The sequence below is a fragment of the Crocodylus siamensis genome, chromosome 8 (assembly GCF_052110815.1).
Source record: "Crocodylus siamensis isolate JL-2025a chromosome 8, ASM5211081v1, whole genome shotgun sequence".
In the NCBI taxonomy this organism is placed as follows: domain Eukaryota; kingdom Metazoa; phylum Chordata; order Crocodylia; family Crocodylidae; genus Crocodylus; species Crocodylus siamensis.
This window is the reverse complement of record NC_143402.1, coordinates 58,312,641-58,331,375: the sequence shown is the minus strand read 5'-3', so window position 1 is coordinate 58,331,375 and position 18,735 is coordinate 58,312,641. Positions and strand designations below refer to the sequence as shown.

The window sequence follows — 18,735 nt, the reverse complement described above, 5'->3', positions numbered from 1 at the left end:
CAAGCCATTAACGTCGGGGATGGGGACCAGCGCTTAAATAAAAAAACGAACAACAAACAAAACACCCGGCGAGGTTCCCGAAGCCGCCGAGATTCATAAATATTGAAGTGCCACGAGTGAAATGCTACTGAAAGATTTAATACAGTGCTGCCGCTCTGTCCCTCAAGGGGTTAAACCCCCCACTGTGAGGATATTACTGCCAGTTCTGTGGCAAGGAGCCATCACCATATAATCTGATGAACTCTTTTATTAAATTTCACAGGCCTGTCTTCTTTATTAAAATCTCCCAGAATTCATAGGGCTCCTGTCATATCGCTGCTGAATGCTAACAAAAAAATGTGTTTTCTCTGGGTGTCACCAGCAAGGGGCTGCACTGCGGGGAGTGTTCCTGGCAGGTGGCAGGGTGGGGGCTGCCTTTGGCAGAGGAGGGTTGGCAGGGCCCCCACTCCATGCCCAGTCTTCTCTGTGCAAACCAGAGGTGGAAAAAGAGGCTCAGTGAGAGAACTGTTTCCGAACCCCATTCGTTTACTGGAGTGTTACAGACAGAGAGGCCCCCAGTGATGAGGTGCAGGTGAGCTACCTGGACTGGAGGGCAGTGTCTGCTGCCAGGACATGGTGGTCATGGTGCCATTAGCCAGGGACAGTGATGAACCTGGGATCTCAGGCTCCTGGTCACCTACAGATTCCCAGTGAGGTCAGGCCTCAGTAGCAGGGCTGCGGGGAACAGCCTGGGACAAACTGGGCCCAGCACCATCTCCTTTCCAACTGGCATCTCAGACAAACGGGGTGCTGGGCTCTGCAGCAGGGAGCTGCTGAAATGCTTACGTTTGTTTTTAAATCACCCATCTTCTCTCTGGCTGCAAACAGTCCCTTCCATATAAACCCCCACTTGGGCAGAGCAGAGCTGCCTTTCTGTCCATCCACCTGCCTCTCCACATCCTACTGGTCTTACCTGAGCTACAAGGGACACACCTACAAGTCCAGTGATTTGTTCCACTGTCCAACTGAATCCAAAGCTAACGATGCTGGAAAGCTGGCCTGTCCTCTTCCTGTCCTCTGCAGTGGACGCGACCACCACAGCACTCACTGCGGTATGGTGGGATCCATTCCCAGGCAGCTCTGACCTGTGCTGGAATCTGCTCAGGGCAGGGAGTCTTGCCCTATGCATCATGGAGTCCTTGATGCAGGAGCCACACAAGCCCAGGCTAGCCAGGGACCTGGCTCCCTCCTGCCCTGCACCTGGAACAGTTACTTCCCCATGCAAAATAAGTGGATGCTGCCACAGGCAGAACTTTGCATGGAAGGGCACAATATCATGAGGGCAGAGCACTGGAGCTCCAGACCCAGCGAACACTCTGAGTGATGCTACATGCGTGGAGTTAGTACAGTCACATGCTAACACCAAGCTCCCTGCAGCCACAACCCCCTCTGTGACTCCGTTTTCTCCTCTGTACAGCAAAGGTGGTAATACCAACTTGCCTACTTACTATGGCAGTGGTGACGGGACTGGCTATATATGTCTCTGAGCTACAGCAGCCACAGTGCCAGCCCAGGTTCAGGAAGAACAAGGGCTCAATATAATTATGCTAGCCCCTTCAGGGTCTCACTCCCCTGAATGAATTCATCGCAGGGGAGTGAGACCACAGCTTGCCTGCACAGGGGAAGAGAACTTGGACTGAGGTGGGTGGAGGGGGCTAAAGCTGGGTGGGAATCAGAAACTCCAAGCAATACACTCTTATTCCAGAATAGGAGCAGTCACAAGGGGAATGAATCAGGTATCCCAGACTAGCTCCCTGGGCAGACTCAAGTCAGTGAACTTGAATTAAAGCAGCAGAGAAGGGACAAGAGGGCCTGGCTTTCTGACAAGCTCAGCACCCAGCAACAGCTAGATGTAGTGGGGGCTTCAAGATGGGGATACCTACACACTGAGACCCAACTACCTCACAAGCACAGAGTGCTCACACATCCTCCTGAGACTGGATTCCTCACTGCCCTGCCTGACACAGTCCTTCTTCACTCTAGTATAAGGTACTTAATGGCACTTTCCACAAGCTCTGCAGTGTTGCAAGAGGTGGGTGGAGGGTATGATATGGGCATGTGAATCTCTGGGTCTTAGCCTAACACTCAGAGGACCTGTTTGAAAAACAAACTCATCCTTTTGCAGGAAATCCCAGCAGGCTGAAAGCACTTGCTGTGCCCAGTAGGAAAGGCTGAAATATCAGGAATGATCAGGAAACAAACAGAAACTTTCCAAACATTTTCCAAGTGGAAATGACCATGACTGAAAATGTCAACATTTTAAATGGAGATAACATATGATTTTGTTTCATGCTTTTGGGCTTGACATTATAGTAAAGCCAAAAAACCAAACAAAACCAAAACAAAAAAAGTGGTTGAAACTGAAACACTTTGGTGGAAAACATTCGTTTTGACCAACCAAACAGCTCTCCATCCCCAGCTGTGAAAGAGCTCACTGGGAAGTGCCATTTGCCTCTAGAAACAACAGATGAAGTTCGCCCCATGATCCTGGGTGCTCAATTTGAGTCATGTTGCAGGCACTGCTGGATTCCTGATGCTGTTCCCTTCTCCCATCTCTTGAGAAGTGGTGCCTCGTGGAAGGGAATCTCCAGCTGTTCCCCCCTCGTGCCCCCAGCACACTTGCTTTCCAGCTGGCAAAGCACAAACCAACCAAGAAGCTTGCTCCGGGTATGTGAATTTCAAGTTGGAGTTATCAATTCATATTGATTTTGTGCTGCCTTATTGGACGTCAGTGCAAAGCCTCAGTGGGCTATATTAGTATTCTCGGCATGGGGAAGGGTTCCTTCCCAAGTAGCTAGGGGTGATATTACCGATCCAGATAGTATCCAAACTCAATATCCTGTTTCTCCTTTTCTCATTTCCTGTTTGCAGGTCTGAATGCCAGCCTTGTCAGAGCTGGGGGTGGGGAGGGAGATAGCAGGACAGTATGTGCGCAAGAGAGGGAAAGGCAGAAAGTGGGGATGTTGAGGGGGAACGGGAGGGGGAGGCAGGCAGAGGGGCTGCAGACTCTTTTTTATTACAGATTTAATAATGACAAAAGAACATCATTAAACATTCATTAGAATTATTTAATTAAATTTTACTTTGGAGAAAAAAAAGAGATTAGATATGATGCAAAAAGCAATATTGATTGAGAAAAGAACAAGCTGGGGAGACGTGATTTAAATTAAACTCTGGGTGCTCTCACTCTCTCCTTTTTAAACAGGGAAGCGCAGGAAGGTGCTTTGAGGAGCTGAGAAGGAAGAGTCAGTAGCTCACAGTTATCATGTCTCCCCACTCCTGACAGGGAAGGCTCTGGGGCTGGGACCCCACCCAGGCTCTCTACAAGGCTGACATTCATTGCATCCTGCCCAAAGGCAGCTGCTGCCCTGTTACCACCATGCAGTTGCAACAAACCCTCTCTCCTAGTGAAATGGCACTAACTGCTCTTGCTAGTGCTGGGGCCCTATACCTGGCTGTGCCAGGCAACCTCACAGGCTTGAGAGAAGGATGACCCTGGTGTTAAGAAAGAAGGTCAGCTCTTCGCTCTGCCACAGACTTTCCATGTGGCCTTGAGCAAGACACCTAGCCTCCCTGTGCCCAGTTCCTTCTGTACAATAAGAATAATACTGCTTCCCCACTATGCAGCAAGGGATGGAAAAGACTATGAACACCAAGCTGTGGTAACAGGAACCCTGTTAGATAGAAGAGGTTTTTCACTGGAAACTACCGAGAGGAAGCATCTGCACTAAAAATGTGTGCAAACCTAACTCAACCAGTTTCTAAACCTCCTTGCACAGCTGTGGATGCTCTTACATGGCTTCCAGAGCAGGTGCCATTAGCTGAACTCCATCTAGCCAGTAGCGGCCACTCTGAAAATGACTTTCTTGCTGCCACACATTTAACTCAACTGCTTTAGAGACAGGCTTAATTATAATGGGGATGACCATTTCCATATATAGGTTGAGAGGGAAGGAGTATGGCAGAGGGAGAATGGGATGAGTGGGTTAGAAAAAGCATGTGGGGGAGGAGGAGGAAAATTACAGCGAATGAACCAGGTCAAACCCCTGGGAAACAGTCACTTCCTCCCAGAACAGACCACAGACCCATGGAAACACACACACACACACACTAGCCCCATGGGTCCCGATTCAAAAAAAAGGAAACCAACATAAGCTGGGTCTGAAGTGAGTTAAGAGCATCTGCACATATAGGGTTTGCTCTGACTTAACATCATCCCTGTCTTGGAACCGATGCATGACCTGGAGTGAGCTTGGCAGGCTAGGACATCACTCCAGTTGATAGCACAAATACTATACAATCACCCAACAACCACAAGACTGCCATCATGCTAGTTAGGGGAAATTTTAACTATGTTTCAGCAGGACTGTGATATGTGGGGGGGAGGGAGGAGTGGTGCATGGGTCTGGTTTACAATTCAATCTGGGCCTCGCTCGGGAGGAGGGGGCCATGTCCTGCTGTTGGCAACATGCAACATGCAGGGCGCAGAGGCCAAGGGGATGGTGAGGCCAGGAAAAGAGCCACTGACACCAGGAAGGGAGATGGGAGCTGCAGGGAGCAGACCCTAGATACTTCTGGCATGTGTGTGCATCGCAGGTCCCTCTCAGTGCCAGCTGCAAAGGACATGAGCCCTGGCTGGGAAATGCTGGCTGCAGCTAGAGCAATCTGTGTCTTCTAGCTTAGGGGGCCGCTGGCTTGGTGGCTGGTGTATTTGCCCAGATGGCAGCCACCAGTCCATGCACACACAGAGAACTAAGGAGCTGGGCAAACAAAGAGGGAAGGGAAAGATCAGGGGCTTCATGTCCAGAGGTGCTTAGCACCTCAGAAGGAGCTGCTGCCCTGCTCCTTTAACCATCCACCAGGACTGCAGGTGGGAAGGAAGCTGCAGAGAAACCCATCCAGTGTCTTCAGCTCTTGCAACATTTTCCTTAGAGCTGCTGCTCAGAATTCGGGTTGTCGTGCAACCGTGTTTGCAGATATTCCCCACCTGGCACTCCTGGTGGCAAGGGAAGGACCGGAAATCCTGCCCTTGAAAGGCGGAGGAACCACAAGGCAAACCCAGATGTTTGCAGTTGTTCTCAGTGGGCATCAGCTGCTAGGATGTGGTGTATGATCTCTGTGATGGGACAATGATGATGTTGCCCGATTAGATGGTGCCATCTTTAAGGTAGCCACTGCCCCTTCCTTGGGGCCTGTTGTGCAGTCCCTGGCACTGTGAAGCACTGTAGTGAAATTCATATTTTGGTAGCTCCTGGCTCCCAGATGTAGGCCTCAAGCACTGGAGCAGAACAAGAGGATGCTGCTAAATCAGAGGTCTCACTGCCTGAGGAGGCTTTTCTTGTGTTGGCACAGAGTGCTTATTTCAGACCTTGTGGCGTTACTCTGTCATCTGGCTGCAATGGTGCCTTGGGGATTATAGGAGTCACAAACCAACACCAGCTGCTTGACTTCGGAGTATTAATGTCCCCCCCGAATGATACCCAGGCAGTGAGGCTGCAACAGAGAGACCATGCCAGGACTTCACACCCTCTGGGGGCAGCAGTGCTGGGAAGCGGATGGAAAGAAACAAGAGACTAATTTCCAGAGCCTCAGGGCAGGACAGGCCCCTGAGACCAGCCAGCGGATGGCACAGAGCATTTGGTCCTTCCTTAGGTCTTCAATGCCCCATTTTCACTTTCCTCCTGGTCTTGCAGCACCCATGGGCCAACTCCCAAATGAAGCCTGAGGATTCCCCTGCAGGATCAGCCTTCCCTAGCCCCTGCAGTGCACAGGACTCAGGGGAAGCCTGACTGGCCCCATCAGTCCCTGCCACATGCCATGGGGAAGGAGCTGGGCTTTAAAAACTAGGTCTGCGCCTCCCTGTCTCTTTAGAGCTCCTGCAGCATTGCTCAGCAATGCACCTGATGCAAGACCCCCACAAGGTGCAAGAGCAACAGTCTGAGGGTCTTTTAATAACAGTTGGTTTGCAAATGACAATGCTGTAACCCACACCTGGCAGCACATCTCCCTTGATGTGCTGAGTTTCCGTGTCCTGCCCCCCTTCTCCACCTGCAGCCGCTTTCTCTCCCTTCCCCTTGTGCAGGCCTCAGATGGTTCTCAGTGCTCTGGGGCTCATGCTCGGTGGGTCCCCCCAGCTGGGGGATACTGACCTTGGCACAAGGCAGCTCAGAACTTGTTTCCTGGGCACCTTTGCCCTCACTGGTGCCCTCTGGTGGCCACGTGAGTGACAAGAGACAGAACATGCAGCCAGTGCGCGGCACTGATGCCCAGCTCCAGGTGCAGCCTCCGCAGGGCCCGGGGCCAAGGTAACTCTTCCCCACACCCATGCCCCGAATGGTGGGCAGGAAGATGGTTCCATATGCTATCTTCCTCTGGGGACAGGCTGAGGCTGCAGCATGATGCCTAGTGTATAAATGTGCCACTGTACCCACAGCATCCCCACCTGAGGGCACAACTCTGGTGCTCTCTGAGCACACAGGGCAAGGGGCAGAATCTGCCCCCAGTGCTCCCTGTCCCAAGGGATGAGAGGCAGGTAGGGAAGGTGTTTCCTCCAAGGTGACCTGGGAGGTCAGTGGCAGAGAGGATCCAGCTCTATATTTTGCCCCGTGTCTGGTCTGACAGCCCATGTCCACGCCCAGGTCCAGAGCGAAACAGAGTCTGCCATCACTCAGATGAACACAGGGTCAGCAAACAGCTTGCAAGGCATGAGAGAAAGATGGAGGATAGGGCGAGGCCTTTGAACACAGTGAAATGCCCCCATGCAAAGCCCAGCACAAAGTCTGGTTAGTTTACTGGAGTGTTTCTCAGCCATTAGGGGTCACGTTTCCAACCCTTATGCTGAAAGCAGGAGATCTAGACACTGACTAGGAAAAGAGAGAGCAGAACTTGCCCCATATTCCCAGGACTCCAGGAACTGGGGCTTTCAGCAAAGTGCTGACGAGCACGACAGCACCAGACAACAATGGTCCAAGAGTCTCAGACCAAAGGGACACAAACCAGGGAGGAGAAAACAAGCCCCAAAGGAGGAGAGATCAATCAAAGTAAATTATACTTAATTAAACTGGGGAGATAATGTGCCATGATGGAAGTGCCCCCTCCCTGCACATACCCCCATCAGAAAAACAATCCAGCTGCAACGGGGACGGCCGGCGCGTGGCGGTGGATTTCTTAATCACGCTCAAGGCGCATCTGCATATTTCTTTCATTTTGTAGCAATTATGAAGTTAGTGTTTAATTTCCTGAGCTCTGTGAACAACCAGTGGAGGGAACAGTGTGAGCCGGGGCAGGAATAGCTCCGCGTAATTAACGTCATTAATCACAGTGCACACTTCACTCTCGGCAGGAGACAGGGCCCGTCTTCCCACCTCGCCAGGCAATGCGAAGTGCTCGGGACAGGGAAAGAATCTGGCTGGGATGAGCTCTCAACGGCAGACAGAGTCCTGAATGGGACAATGCTCACCTGTTGCTGTGGCCCCCCCCTTCGAGCTAGGACAACATTGGTTCTAATTAACAGTGAAGACAAAGACTGATTCAAACCAGGAACCCCCAACTGTGAGCCCATGGGGCCGTCTCTGGGCCATGAGTTAGGGCCCATTTTCTACCCCTGGCTCTGAGGGGAGAAAGAGGCGTCCGGAAGGCCGAGTGGGGGCCGGGAGTCACGACTCCTGGTTCTAGTCCTCTGTTTTGCTGCAGGAGCCCTCACTGTGCTGCACCCACTGAAGGGGGAAGCTAAGTCAGCTGCTCTCTCAGGTTGTGCTGGGGAGAAGGGGGCACAAGAAGATGTCAGTATTTGGACCTTTTCCTCAAGCCCCGGGGAAAGGCCTGAGCACATGTGAACTGCTGTTGTTTCCGCTGACAGTGGCCGTTGCCCCCTCACTCTCAGTCCAGACCTGCCGCTGCTCAGATGTGGCTGGCCGGGGCCCACCAAGCTGCGCCTTCACCTGGCTCCTGCCGTGCTGCTGTGAGTGCCGCAGGGACTCAGGGAGCTGGGGACAGGGCTCCATTCATCACTGCCTTGTCGAGTGGCTCATTATCTCATTTGTTTGCTGGCTCCTCGCAGCATCGTCACTTCTCATTACTCCACAGCCCTGGGGAAAGGGGGGCGGGGGGGCATAGCAGGGACCTTCCTGCCCAGCACAGCCAGAACCCAGTGGTGAGAGAGATGCACCTCCTGGCATGGCTTTGTGGTGCCCAGCACAGGTTGAAAAATCACTGATCCAACCAGGAGAGCAATGTCGACACAGGTGCCACAGCCTGACAGACTCACCTCCATCTTGACTTGTGGGCATCCACCTGCTGGGTTCCTTTCACAGCCAGCACCGTGGTGCCTGGGGAGGTGCAGGGGGGCTGGGCCAAGATGCCAGCACACCAACTAGACAATGTTCTGCTGATGCTTTGCCCTGGTTCCAAGGATGATGCAGAGGAAGAAGGAACAGGCCCCTACAACCCCCCAGGACAACATGCTTCCATCATGGGCAGTCACAGGCCTTGTCTCTATCTGGAGGACCTGAACATTGCCGTCAACATTGTGGCATGCTGGGGCAGGGGTGATGGCAGAGGTAGCTTCTGTTGCAAGGAATGTCCCTGCAGTGGTTCAGAGGTGATGGAGGAGATCAGGGATGCAGGAAGGACAAATTTGAGAGGCCAAAACAGGCTGCAAAGGCTTATTGCTTGAGAAGCTGCCATGATTGGGGAGCTGCAGTGAGGTGACAGCAAGGGCAGTAGGGGCAAATCATGGAGTTGACTCGGCTGGATTGGCCCTGGAGGCCTGGCAGCACTTGGATGAGAAGGCAGATGTGGGCATGGGTGTGGCAGCCATCAGCTCCCACTCACAAGCTATAGAACTGCTTGAACTGAATGGATGATGGGGGCAAGGGGTCCACAAGGGTTTCATTTTTGAAAGGTGGCTGCAGCACACCAGAGCAATCACATCTGGAAGGTGCAAAGATGGAGGAGGGATAGTGCAGAACTGCTGTCCTGTGGCCATGCTAGCATAGGATGAGCCACTCTGTTCCCACAGCCAGGTCTGGAGCGGATGCCACCATGCGGGGAGGCTCGCAACATCCCTAAGAGAGGAGCAGCTGTGAGTGCTGGAGAGGGCTGGGCAGTGGAAGAGCTCCCCAAGGATAGGCAGATGACGCAGGACCTGGTGAACCCACAACATAGGGCAGACAAAGGAGCTTGGCTCCCTCTGTCTCAAGCTGCAAACTCTCCTTGGGAAGCAACTTGCAGTGACTGATGAAGTGGGGCCTATAAGGTGAAGGCACAGACCAGCTTAAGCCTGGCAACCAGTGTTAGGAAAGAACCCTGCCACTGCACCAGGTGGGCACGCAAAGCGGAGCAGCACTGCGAAAATGCAGAGGACCAATTTGGCAGCCAAGAGGGGGCTCAGGCCAAGCTGCCCCCCCACCTCTGCCCTCTCAGTTGACATCAGAGGAACCACAAATGGGTGTGGAGGCCCACGCCAACACTGGGGACCAGAAGGCACCTCAGAGCGCCAGTTTCTTCGTGCTCAGCTGTGCTGATCACGTGCCACCAGCTCGGCGATGGAGCGCCTGGTGGGCCAGGTTCGAGTCGAGTTCACCCTGTATCTCTGCAGAGGACAAGCAAATCATCTCCACATGGGCCGTGAGGGAGCGTGGAGGAGAGGGGGACGCTTGCCAGCACGCGGCCTCGGTTCAGATCCCTGCTGACAGCTCCCCAGCAGCCCCCGCATTGCCTGTCATTCCATACAACAAACTTCAAAGTAAACAAGGCGCCCAGGCCGGGGCCGCTGCAGCCACTTTATCATCGCCTGGGAGTATTTTCCTTCCCCCCCGAGCTGTTGCCGTTTGATAGCGCTTAGGGGAGCCGCAGAGAGCAGGATTTACAGGGCAGGTGCCCGAGTGAGGCACTGGGATCGCTGGCTGGGCCCCAAGTGAGAGGGGAAGAGAGGGTTGCACAAAAGCCTTCAGACAGCGGTTTTATATGATAGGGACCGGAGAGCAACATCCATCTTCGTGCTTAACATTTCATCTCCAGATCAACAGCCCATTCCTTCCCCCACGCTCAGCTGCAGCTGCTGGCTTATCTCTGCACTGAAGCATTTTCCTCTTATTGCGCAGTTCGCAGGAAGAGGGATACGTGCCAGGCAGGTCTCCCCTCCAGGTCAGTGCGCTACAGCCACGGGTTCTGCTGGATTGGGTCAGTGGCAGGGTTTATGGCATGGGATTAATCTTGTGCCAACAATCAGCTTTAAGGGGATGTCTTCTGCAAATGAAGGGGCTGAGAACTGGGTCCTTCCAAAAACCCCAGCAGTCATCCAAGGGTGCAAAGGGAAACTTCTGGAAGTGCCTAAGGGCAGTAAAGTGCTCATGTAGTCGAATGTTCAGCAGTGATGAAGGCCTATAGGAGCACTGGCTCTAGTACCTGAAGCACTTTGAAAATGGGACTATGACTTTCAGAACTTCAGAGGGTTCTTTTCCCCATGCCCAATCAATGATTCAGGGCTGGGACTTTCAAAGGGGCAACAGGAGTCTGGGGCCCCAATGCTCTTGGAAATCCCAACCCTGCCCATGATGGAGGTGCCTAACTCCAGCTCTGCCAAAAGGCTGAAAATGGCTGCTTGCCAAATGCCATGTGGTTTAAAACATCCCAGGCACTTTTAACTTAACTTCTTGCTGGCTGGCCCTAACTAGAGACTCAATTTTTACCTCCATCACTGTCTCCTCTAGTACCGTCTAAGATAAACACCATTATCCTAAAGTACCACCATGCAGCTCACTTGGTACAGCTGCAGCTGACATGCACACGAGCCCTGAGTTAACACAACCAGCTATCGTGGTCTAAGCAAGTGCCATCTGCCTTCACCCAAGCAGAGCCCATGGAGTGTGGTTTCAGACATGCTGAGAACCAGCAGTACCTCCAGACTTCAGCAGAATGGGGAGTGTTTGTATTTTTCTGAATTCAGCTCCTGTACTGAGGCACCTATACAGCCATATCTGAGCCTCCTGGCATGAGGGTGAATCTCTTCTCAGGGCAAAGGGCCAAAATAAGGCCTAGGCACTACTTCAGCTCCTCTCTGAACCTGACTGCAGGAGTAGGGTGGTAGACTGCAGGGCCTTTGGGGCAGAGATCAGCCTGAAGGGACCATCAAGCTTGTAGACACAGTGGGCCAGGGAAGAACAGCAGGAGGTAATGGTAGTGATGGAGAATGGCCATCACAAGTGGGAGCAGCTGTGGCCAGGTCTCTGTACCAAGGAGCATCCAGCTGCTGGAGCTTCCTGCTCATTCCCCTCATGACCGCTTGCCTGCCTGGGGAAGTGGGCAAGCCCTGGTATTTTTATTACATCCCAATTTGCTGCCAAGTGCCTGCATCACCGGCAGGGAGGAGGCCCCATTCTTTCTTCTGAAGCGCCGAGGAGATAAGATTGGATAGTTAAGAAAGATCTTTAGAGAAGGCTGCCAAGCTCCAGGAAGCTTGCCACGCACAGCATCTCCTTCCCACAGCCTCACTGGGCGCCATCTCGGCTTGGCTCTTCCCAGTCAATCCAGTCATCAGGGGTCTAGGCGCAAGCTGTCCCTCTTGCCTTTCACAGTGAGGCTGCCAATCTTCCCAGAAGCCCTGGATCAGTGACCCCTGAACACTAAACTTTCTGCTTACATGGCAGGGAGGTGGTTGTTTTCAACCCTGTAGCACAGGCAGGGAAACAGAGCAGCAGAGAGAGGGGAAGCTGCTTGCACAATCCCACAGTGAAACAAGTCAGACTTGGAAGTGGAACCCAGGAGTCCTGGCTCCCAGCTCCCCTTCATTCTCCATCTGCCAGCTCCTCTGGCTGAGTCAATCAGGAGGGGGCAGCCACGCACCGGTGTCACCACTGGCTACTGGGGTGGCTAGTGATGTCCCAAGCCCCAGGCTGAGATGGGAACTCCAAGCTGACTCCAGGGGAGCAGAGGGTTCAGCACAGACAGCAAGTTTTGATAACATGGCTGCGGATAAGCATAGTGGGAGGGTTAGACAGCTTTCTGGCAATGGTCCTCATTACCAAGGTTTGATCAAGGGTCACCATCGTTATTTTAGCCCCTGTACTTGGGAACAGGGAAACCACATAGCCTTTGAATCACAGCCCCCAGAACAGCAAGGGAGGACAGAGCCAGCCCTTCTTGCGGAGCTCCAGCTGCAGTTGTTACAGACTAGACATGATCGAAGTGCTCCGTGCTGGAGATAACCTCCTGCTGGGCTACCCCGACCTGCTCCATGGAGCCCTGCCACTAGATCAGCCAGGGGAGGTGGAAAGCTGCAGCTCTGATTAATCATTCACTGTCCTGTTCAGGATGAGCAGCCCCTGTCCTCCTGTGGCTGCTACAGCTTATCCCTGTTCCCAGCGTGTTGGAGGAAATGCAGGAGGGGCAGAAGGAATGGCCTAGACTGGGCACCAGTTCCTCAAAGCTGCTTTCCCTCCAGAGGCTGTCAAAGCCAGAGGTGGGCTCTGGCAGAACCATCGTTTAAGTACACGCTGCCTTGTTTCCACATCCCTTCCAGCATTTCAGCCTGCCTGGCAGCAAAGCCCTTACGGGACACAAGCTTTACATATGCTGAAACTGCTGGTAGTCTGGAACACGTGTCCAGCCTGCAGTCAGGAGCTGGAAACCTAGCACAGAGCTACAAGGGGCATTAGTGGCCTCCCTGGCACAGAGCAGGGGACTGCTTCACCTCCTGCTGCCTCTTCTGCAAAGGAACCCAGTCTATGAGAATGGGACCAAGGCAAGATGCCAAGACCACCCTGGGACATGCCCAAGGTTGCACAATGAGTCAGTGGCAGGTTAAGGAAGAGGACCCCTGACTCCCAGCCCTGTGTTCACATCACAGAGCTGCCTATTCCTGCTGGAAAATCATGCAGAAGCCTTGGGTGGCTTATTAATGAAATCCTGTTAATAACAAGGCACTTAGCAATGGGCTGTTATTGACTTGCTGTTTTAAGACAAGAAATAAAAGTTTTGCTATTCAGGTCTTACTCATTTCTATTGCTACAGGGCTTAGGACTAGGAGCCCTGGACCAGGAGCCCACTGTGTGAGGTACTATACAAACACAGGACAGTATTTTTGCCAGACACCGTCAACATCTGCAGCATTTGGGATAAACAACGTTCCCCTGAGACCCAGTCTGAGCCAGTTTTGAGCTGCGTTTCCATTGATGCCAACCCCTGAAGAGTCCTGCAGAAAGGTAGATGTTTCTAGCTGGGCCCAGGTGTGAATCTTTCCCATTATTGTTCTATGCTTCAGCTCAAGGTACAAAAACTATCCACTCCGCTTAAAAATAGCTACCTTCAGCCCAAACTTTTCTGGGGATGTCAGTGCAGAACTGGCTACTTGGGGCTGCACACATAGCAATGAGGCAGAACCTGCTGACAGCCAGGAGGAAGCATTGCTAGCTACCTGTATGCAGTCCAGAGAACCTGCCACATTTTAGCTCTGGAGAGGCTTCTCTTCAGGGGCCTGACAACAACCACACTTTCATTTTGCAGCTATGCCCTCTCTGCTTCCAGCTTCACACACCACCCAGCCAGCTGGACCCAGGCTGGTTTGTACTCTAACACCTATTTTAATCTATACAATTAGAAAAATAGAATAACCAGAGGCAGAGCAGCCCTGCCCTCCATGCCTGGAGCTCTCTCCAGACATTCAAAATACAGTCCGTAAGCAACAATCCAGCTGCCCTTATCCCCCACAGGGAGAGAGCATAATAACCAGCACCAGCCAAGCAAAGCGCAAATGGAGCCCAGTGCCCTCACCCTCCGGCTTTCACCACTGCCCTCGCCAAAAACCTGAGCAAACAGACAGATTTTGCAGCCTACCCAGAAGCCAACAGATTTGGGGCACTTCGCATCACAGAGCAGGGGACTGGGCTCCAACTCCAATAGGCTCACAGCTCCCTTGCATTCAAAGAGGAGAGCTTCAGCTCATGCACCTCTGTGCATGTCTTCTGCAGACAGACAGCGAGGAAGCTTGCATCTCTGCCCCTCTTGGCTCCTTGGAACAGAGCTTCAGGACATTCCAGCTCCCCCTGAACAGCTGCCTTTGGTCGGACTAGCAGGACCTGGGTCTCCATGGCTCTGGGACCAGTGCTGTTATTCTTTTTTTTTTTTAAAGAAATGTTTTGTGTTCCAAGCCCAATCAGCCAAATCAAGTGCTGTTATTCACTCCAGTGCAAGGCACACCCATTCTGACCATGAAGGATTCATAGATTTCAAAGGCATTAGGGCTGGAAGGGACCTCAGAAGATCACCGAGTCCAGCCCCCTGCCGCAGGGGCAGGAAGTCAGCTGGGGGTCAAAGGATCCTAGCAAGATAAATGTCCAAATGTCTCTTAAAGGAGTCCAGAGTAGTCTGTTCCAGGCCTTGGGGCCTTGGACAGTAAAGAAGTTCTTCCTTATGTCCAGCCTGAAATGTTCTTGGAGGAGTTTGTGACCATTTGAACTTGTAACCCCTTGGGGTGCTCTGGTGAACAGTCGTTCCCCCAGATCCTGATGTACACCCCTGATATACTTATAGGCAGCCACCAAATCACACCTGAGCCTGTGCTTTTCCAGGCTGAAGAGTCCCATGGCTCTCAGCCTCTCATCATAAGGCCTGTTCTCCTGCTCTCTGATCATGCACATGGCTTTCCTCTGCACTCTCTCAAGCTTCTCCACATCCTTTTTAAGTTGTGGAGCCCAGAATTGGATGCAGTACTCCAGCTGTGGCCTCACCAAGGCCAAGTACAAGGGGAGAATGACATCCTGGGATTTGCTTGAGAAGCATCTATGGATCCAAGCCAGAGTTCTGCTCACTTTACCATCTGTGACATTGCATTGGTGGCTCATATTCATCTTGTGGTCAGTCATGACCCCCCAAGTCCCTTTCGGCCATGGTACTAACAAGCGTAGCACTGCCGAGCCTATAAGTGTGGTGTGGGTTTTTTTCCCCCAAGGTGGAGTACCTTGCAGGATGTTCTCTGCTACCTATCTGCTTTCCTCCCAATTTTCCCATGCAACTCAGTTCTGGGCCTGCAGCACAGTTGCAGTGGGCCAAATTCTACCTTTGGCTGCCATAGGGTAAACACATTCACTGCCCCCAGGACAGCCAAGAATAAAAAGAAGAGGCAGAAAGGAAGGAGCTGGGACACCTGGGCTCTTCTCCCAGCTCTGCCTCTGTCCTGCCTTTGTTCCCCTTCTCCCCTGTCTGACTGGGGCAGGACTGCGTCTCAGGTTACTGCAATACATACAAATTGGTCTCCTGGTTTGGCATTCCCTGTGACACTGCTGCTGGTCACCTTTCACAATGCACAACTCCAGGAATCCCTCCCACACCTCCCTTCTCTCTTTTGCTGCCTTCCTAACTCTGCATTTGAGAATGCAGCAGCTAAAACTCAGCATCAGGAGGAGGACAAGGAGACACGAATCGAAGCCACTTACTTCTCGTAGTCATGCTTGCAGTACAGCTGCCGGTTGCGACAGTAGCAGGTCCCTGAAAGTGGCTGCAGACAGGCTGTGCACTTCACACAGCCCTCATGCCACGAGCGCTCGTTGACTCGCAGGAGGAAGCGGTCGGAGATGGGTGTGTCACAGCCGGCACAAACCTCCCGCATTTTGGAGTCCGACCCTGGGCAGGGAGGAGGAAAAACACTGGTGAGCTACAAGAAGGTTCCCTTTGTAAGCAAGGAGGTCTGTCCTGAGGACTGAGGTTGAGGCCCCTCTGGGCTAAAGTAAAGACAGACCTCAAGAGATGCCACATGTCTGACTTACTAGCACGTGTCTGACTTACTAGTGATAAGGACTGTACATGTGAGGCAGAGACATGTTCTTAGAGCCTAAAAAATACACGAACACATTTGTCCCACAGATACAAGCAGTGTCTCCTGAAAGCGCCCCCACCACTGCAGGGATCTACAGGGGAGTGCACCCCCCTGGTGACTCAGACGCAGGGACCCGCCACAGCTCCACGTGCCCGCTGTCCACCTGCCTCTTCCTGGCACACATTCCTCTCTGCTAGGGGCACTCAGTGACAAACCAGTCAGACTCAGGATTCTTTTTTTCCCCTGGATGTTATCGCCATGTCAATCTGTGGCTACCCTTCAAAGGCTTCCCAGGGACGAGTCCAGGGGAGAGAAGTGCATGGGGGCAATAACTGCATTATCTGGGGCCTTGGATCTGGGCTTCAGGTTGAGCCAGGATGCCTCAGCCTAGCATGTGCCGGCTCCCTGCCTGTCACACAGAGCTATGCAGGGTGCTGGAAACACTCACCTTGGCCTCGGGCCCAGGTGCAAGTTTTACCCCACACAATTCTTAGGGCTGTGTGAAAAGGGGGTGCCCCAGCAGAATGGGGACAGGCACATTCCACAAAGAAAGGCCACAATCCCCCCTCAGCTAGAAAGCACTCACAGGCCCTGATCAGCCCTTGTGGGCTCCTCACACTCCACGAACCTCACAGCTTGATTATCTGCAGCAGGTTACTAAAGACAGGCCCTGCCCAGGCTGCTGCTGCTGATGTGCGAGACAGGAGAATGTGGGGGCCCAGCTCCCTGCACCTCATGTAGTGTTAGTGTCTGGATGTGGCAGCACTCCACACTCGCATCTCTGCACTCGCTGTGTAGAGAAAAGCATAAGAAGCAGGAATGTGGACAACAGAAACTAGGCTCTGTGCGGTCTAGATTGATGCACTGCATCCTAGATGGAGCGGTCTCCGGGGCAGGGCCTGCTTCCGCATTATTTGTTTGTGCAGTGGAGTCCTCCAGTGTTGCAGTAATAGAAATAAACCGTAATTACTGTAATGCTGGTGCCAGGAGAGCCTTTACATGGTGTGTCCTAGCTCCATCTCTGCTACATCACAGCTTTAACTTGGGAATAATATTGCCTCTGCCTGTTAGGCAATTACTTCCTGCTGTATCTCGCTGCTTAAGCAGGATTCTTTACTACAGCATGGGAGACCTCTGCTAACAGAAGCTGTCTCCCTGCCAGGCAGTCAAAGCCACAAAACTGCCAGCACAGAAGAAGCTGGGCAGATGTGTGTGCACCTCTCCTCCCACCCAGCTTCAGAGGAAAGTGAAGGATGGCAGGCGCAGGGAACAGTTTCATTTGACAGAGGGCTCCAAGGGAGAGATGGAGATCCCACCACAGGGAAGTCTGTGCAAACTGGCGGACTCCACGTGGCCTCTGGGGCTCTTCCACTGCCAGTCTGTAATCCAAGCCCAGCAGCTCAGGACATCCCCAGTGATCCTGCCATTCCTGGGCACAGGAAGTAGTGCTTCCTGCCTGGGATAGCTGGAGCTGTGCTTTCCTTGGCATGTTCCTCCTTGCTTCCCCCACCACCTCCATGTTCTCTCCCCTGATTTCATCTTTATGGTTTTCCTATCCCTGTGCGTTTCCCTCTTCCCTTCACTGCTTCATCCCCTCAACTCCTTCACTTCCCATTGCCGTCTTTCCTGCAGCCACTTTCCCTACCCCATATCCTGCCTCTGTCTTCTAACACCAAAACAGCCAGGAAGAGGCTGTGTGTAAGCGCATGCTGCATTTCAACCACACAGGCCACACAGCAGACTGTGTGTACACATGCATGAATACATGCACATACATGTACACACTTGGCTGAAATAGCAGATGAAGCTGCAGGCTGGGGTTGAGAGGCTGGTACAGCGAATCTTGGTAAGCAGGACTAAAAGGTGGGAGATACAGGGCTGGCAGAATGGGCAACAGGCAAACTGTAAGGATAGGGGACCTAAATGGAGGAATCTTACTAAGCATCTTTCTTCCCTACCCTTAGTGATAAAGCACAAAAAAAAACCACCTGGAAGGAGTGCGAACCTGCAGCAAGCCACAGGAGTAGAGGCAGAACCTGGGAATCTCTTTAAGCTACTGGCACGTTACTAGCCTGTAAGTGCATTGTTATTATTCCACAAAGCAGGAGAAATGCATTACAGAAGTAAAATAAATTTTGTCCTTCAGGGCTTGTTACTCTTGTCAGCACTTGCGAGACCAAAGCGACTCCCCACAAACTGTTGTGTAGCCAACAGTCAACATGGGGCTGAGCCTGGCCAGGATCTGAGCCAGCTCTACCAGCTGATGTTGCAGACGTGCTGTCTGCTTGATGCAGTCCTGAGCAGGAGTGCCAGGATGGCTACTCAGCATCTCTGCCGGCAGCAAATTGCAGCCAGACCTGAGCCAAGCCCTCAGCAGCATTCAGCTCCCCAAGACGCTGCTTCACCAAATGCTGCAGTTTGGAAGTCAGAGGGTGGCACCAGTTGGAGAGAAGGAACTGAGATCATTTCCCCCACTTCTCTCAGAAGTGGCCCCATCCCTTCAGGCACCCTGGGGGAACATCTTGTAAAAGACACAGGAGGCAGTGTGCCCAGTCTGGTATATCCCTGGATGGGGACCTGGGGGACTTGTACTCCAGCTTGGCTATAACCCAGCATGTAACACATGGCAGGCTCTTTCCCTCCCATCCTTTTTTGGTTTTGTTTACTTGGACTGCAGGCTCCTCTGGGCAGGGAATACCTCTCAGGGAGAGCAGGACCACACACAGTTTTTATGACACTGCAAGACATGGGTAAGGGGCGTAGTGTTTTAGCCAGGTAATTGGACGGATACAAGCTCCCATGCGGACACAGGCATAACAGGGCTGAAGTACCACACGCTGGTTGAGTTCATTCCCCCTTTCCGTCTGGGAATAGGGCAAAGTGCT

The 18,735-nt window shown here is 52.6% G+C and overlaps 1 protein-coding gene across 1 annotated transcript in view; it reads right to left on the bottom strand.

Moving 5' to 3' along the window:
* LOC149858797 (LIM homeobox transcription factor 1-alpha-like) overlaps nucleotides 1-18,735 on the bottom strand; it is a 32,605-nt gene that overhangs the window by 9,405 nt on the left and 4,465 nt on the right. The window contains exon 2 of the mRNA XM_090061583.1: nucleotides 15,471-15,657. Within this exon, the coding sequence (XP_089917709.1) occupies nucleotides 15,471-15,657 (187 nt within the window). The remainder of the gene's footprint in view (nucleotides 1-15,470; nucleotides 15,658-18,735) is intronic.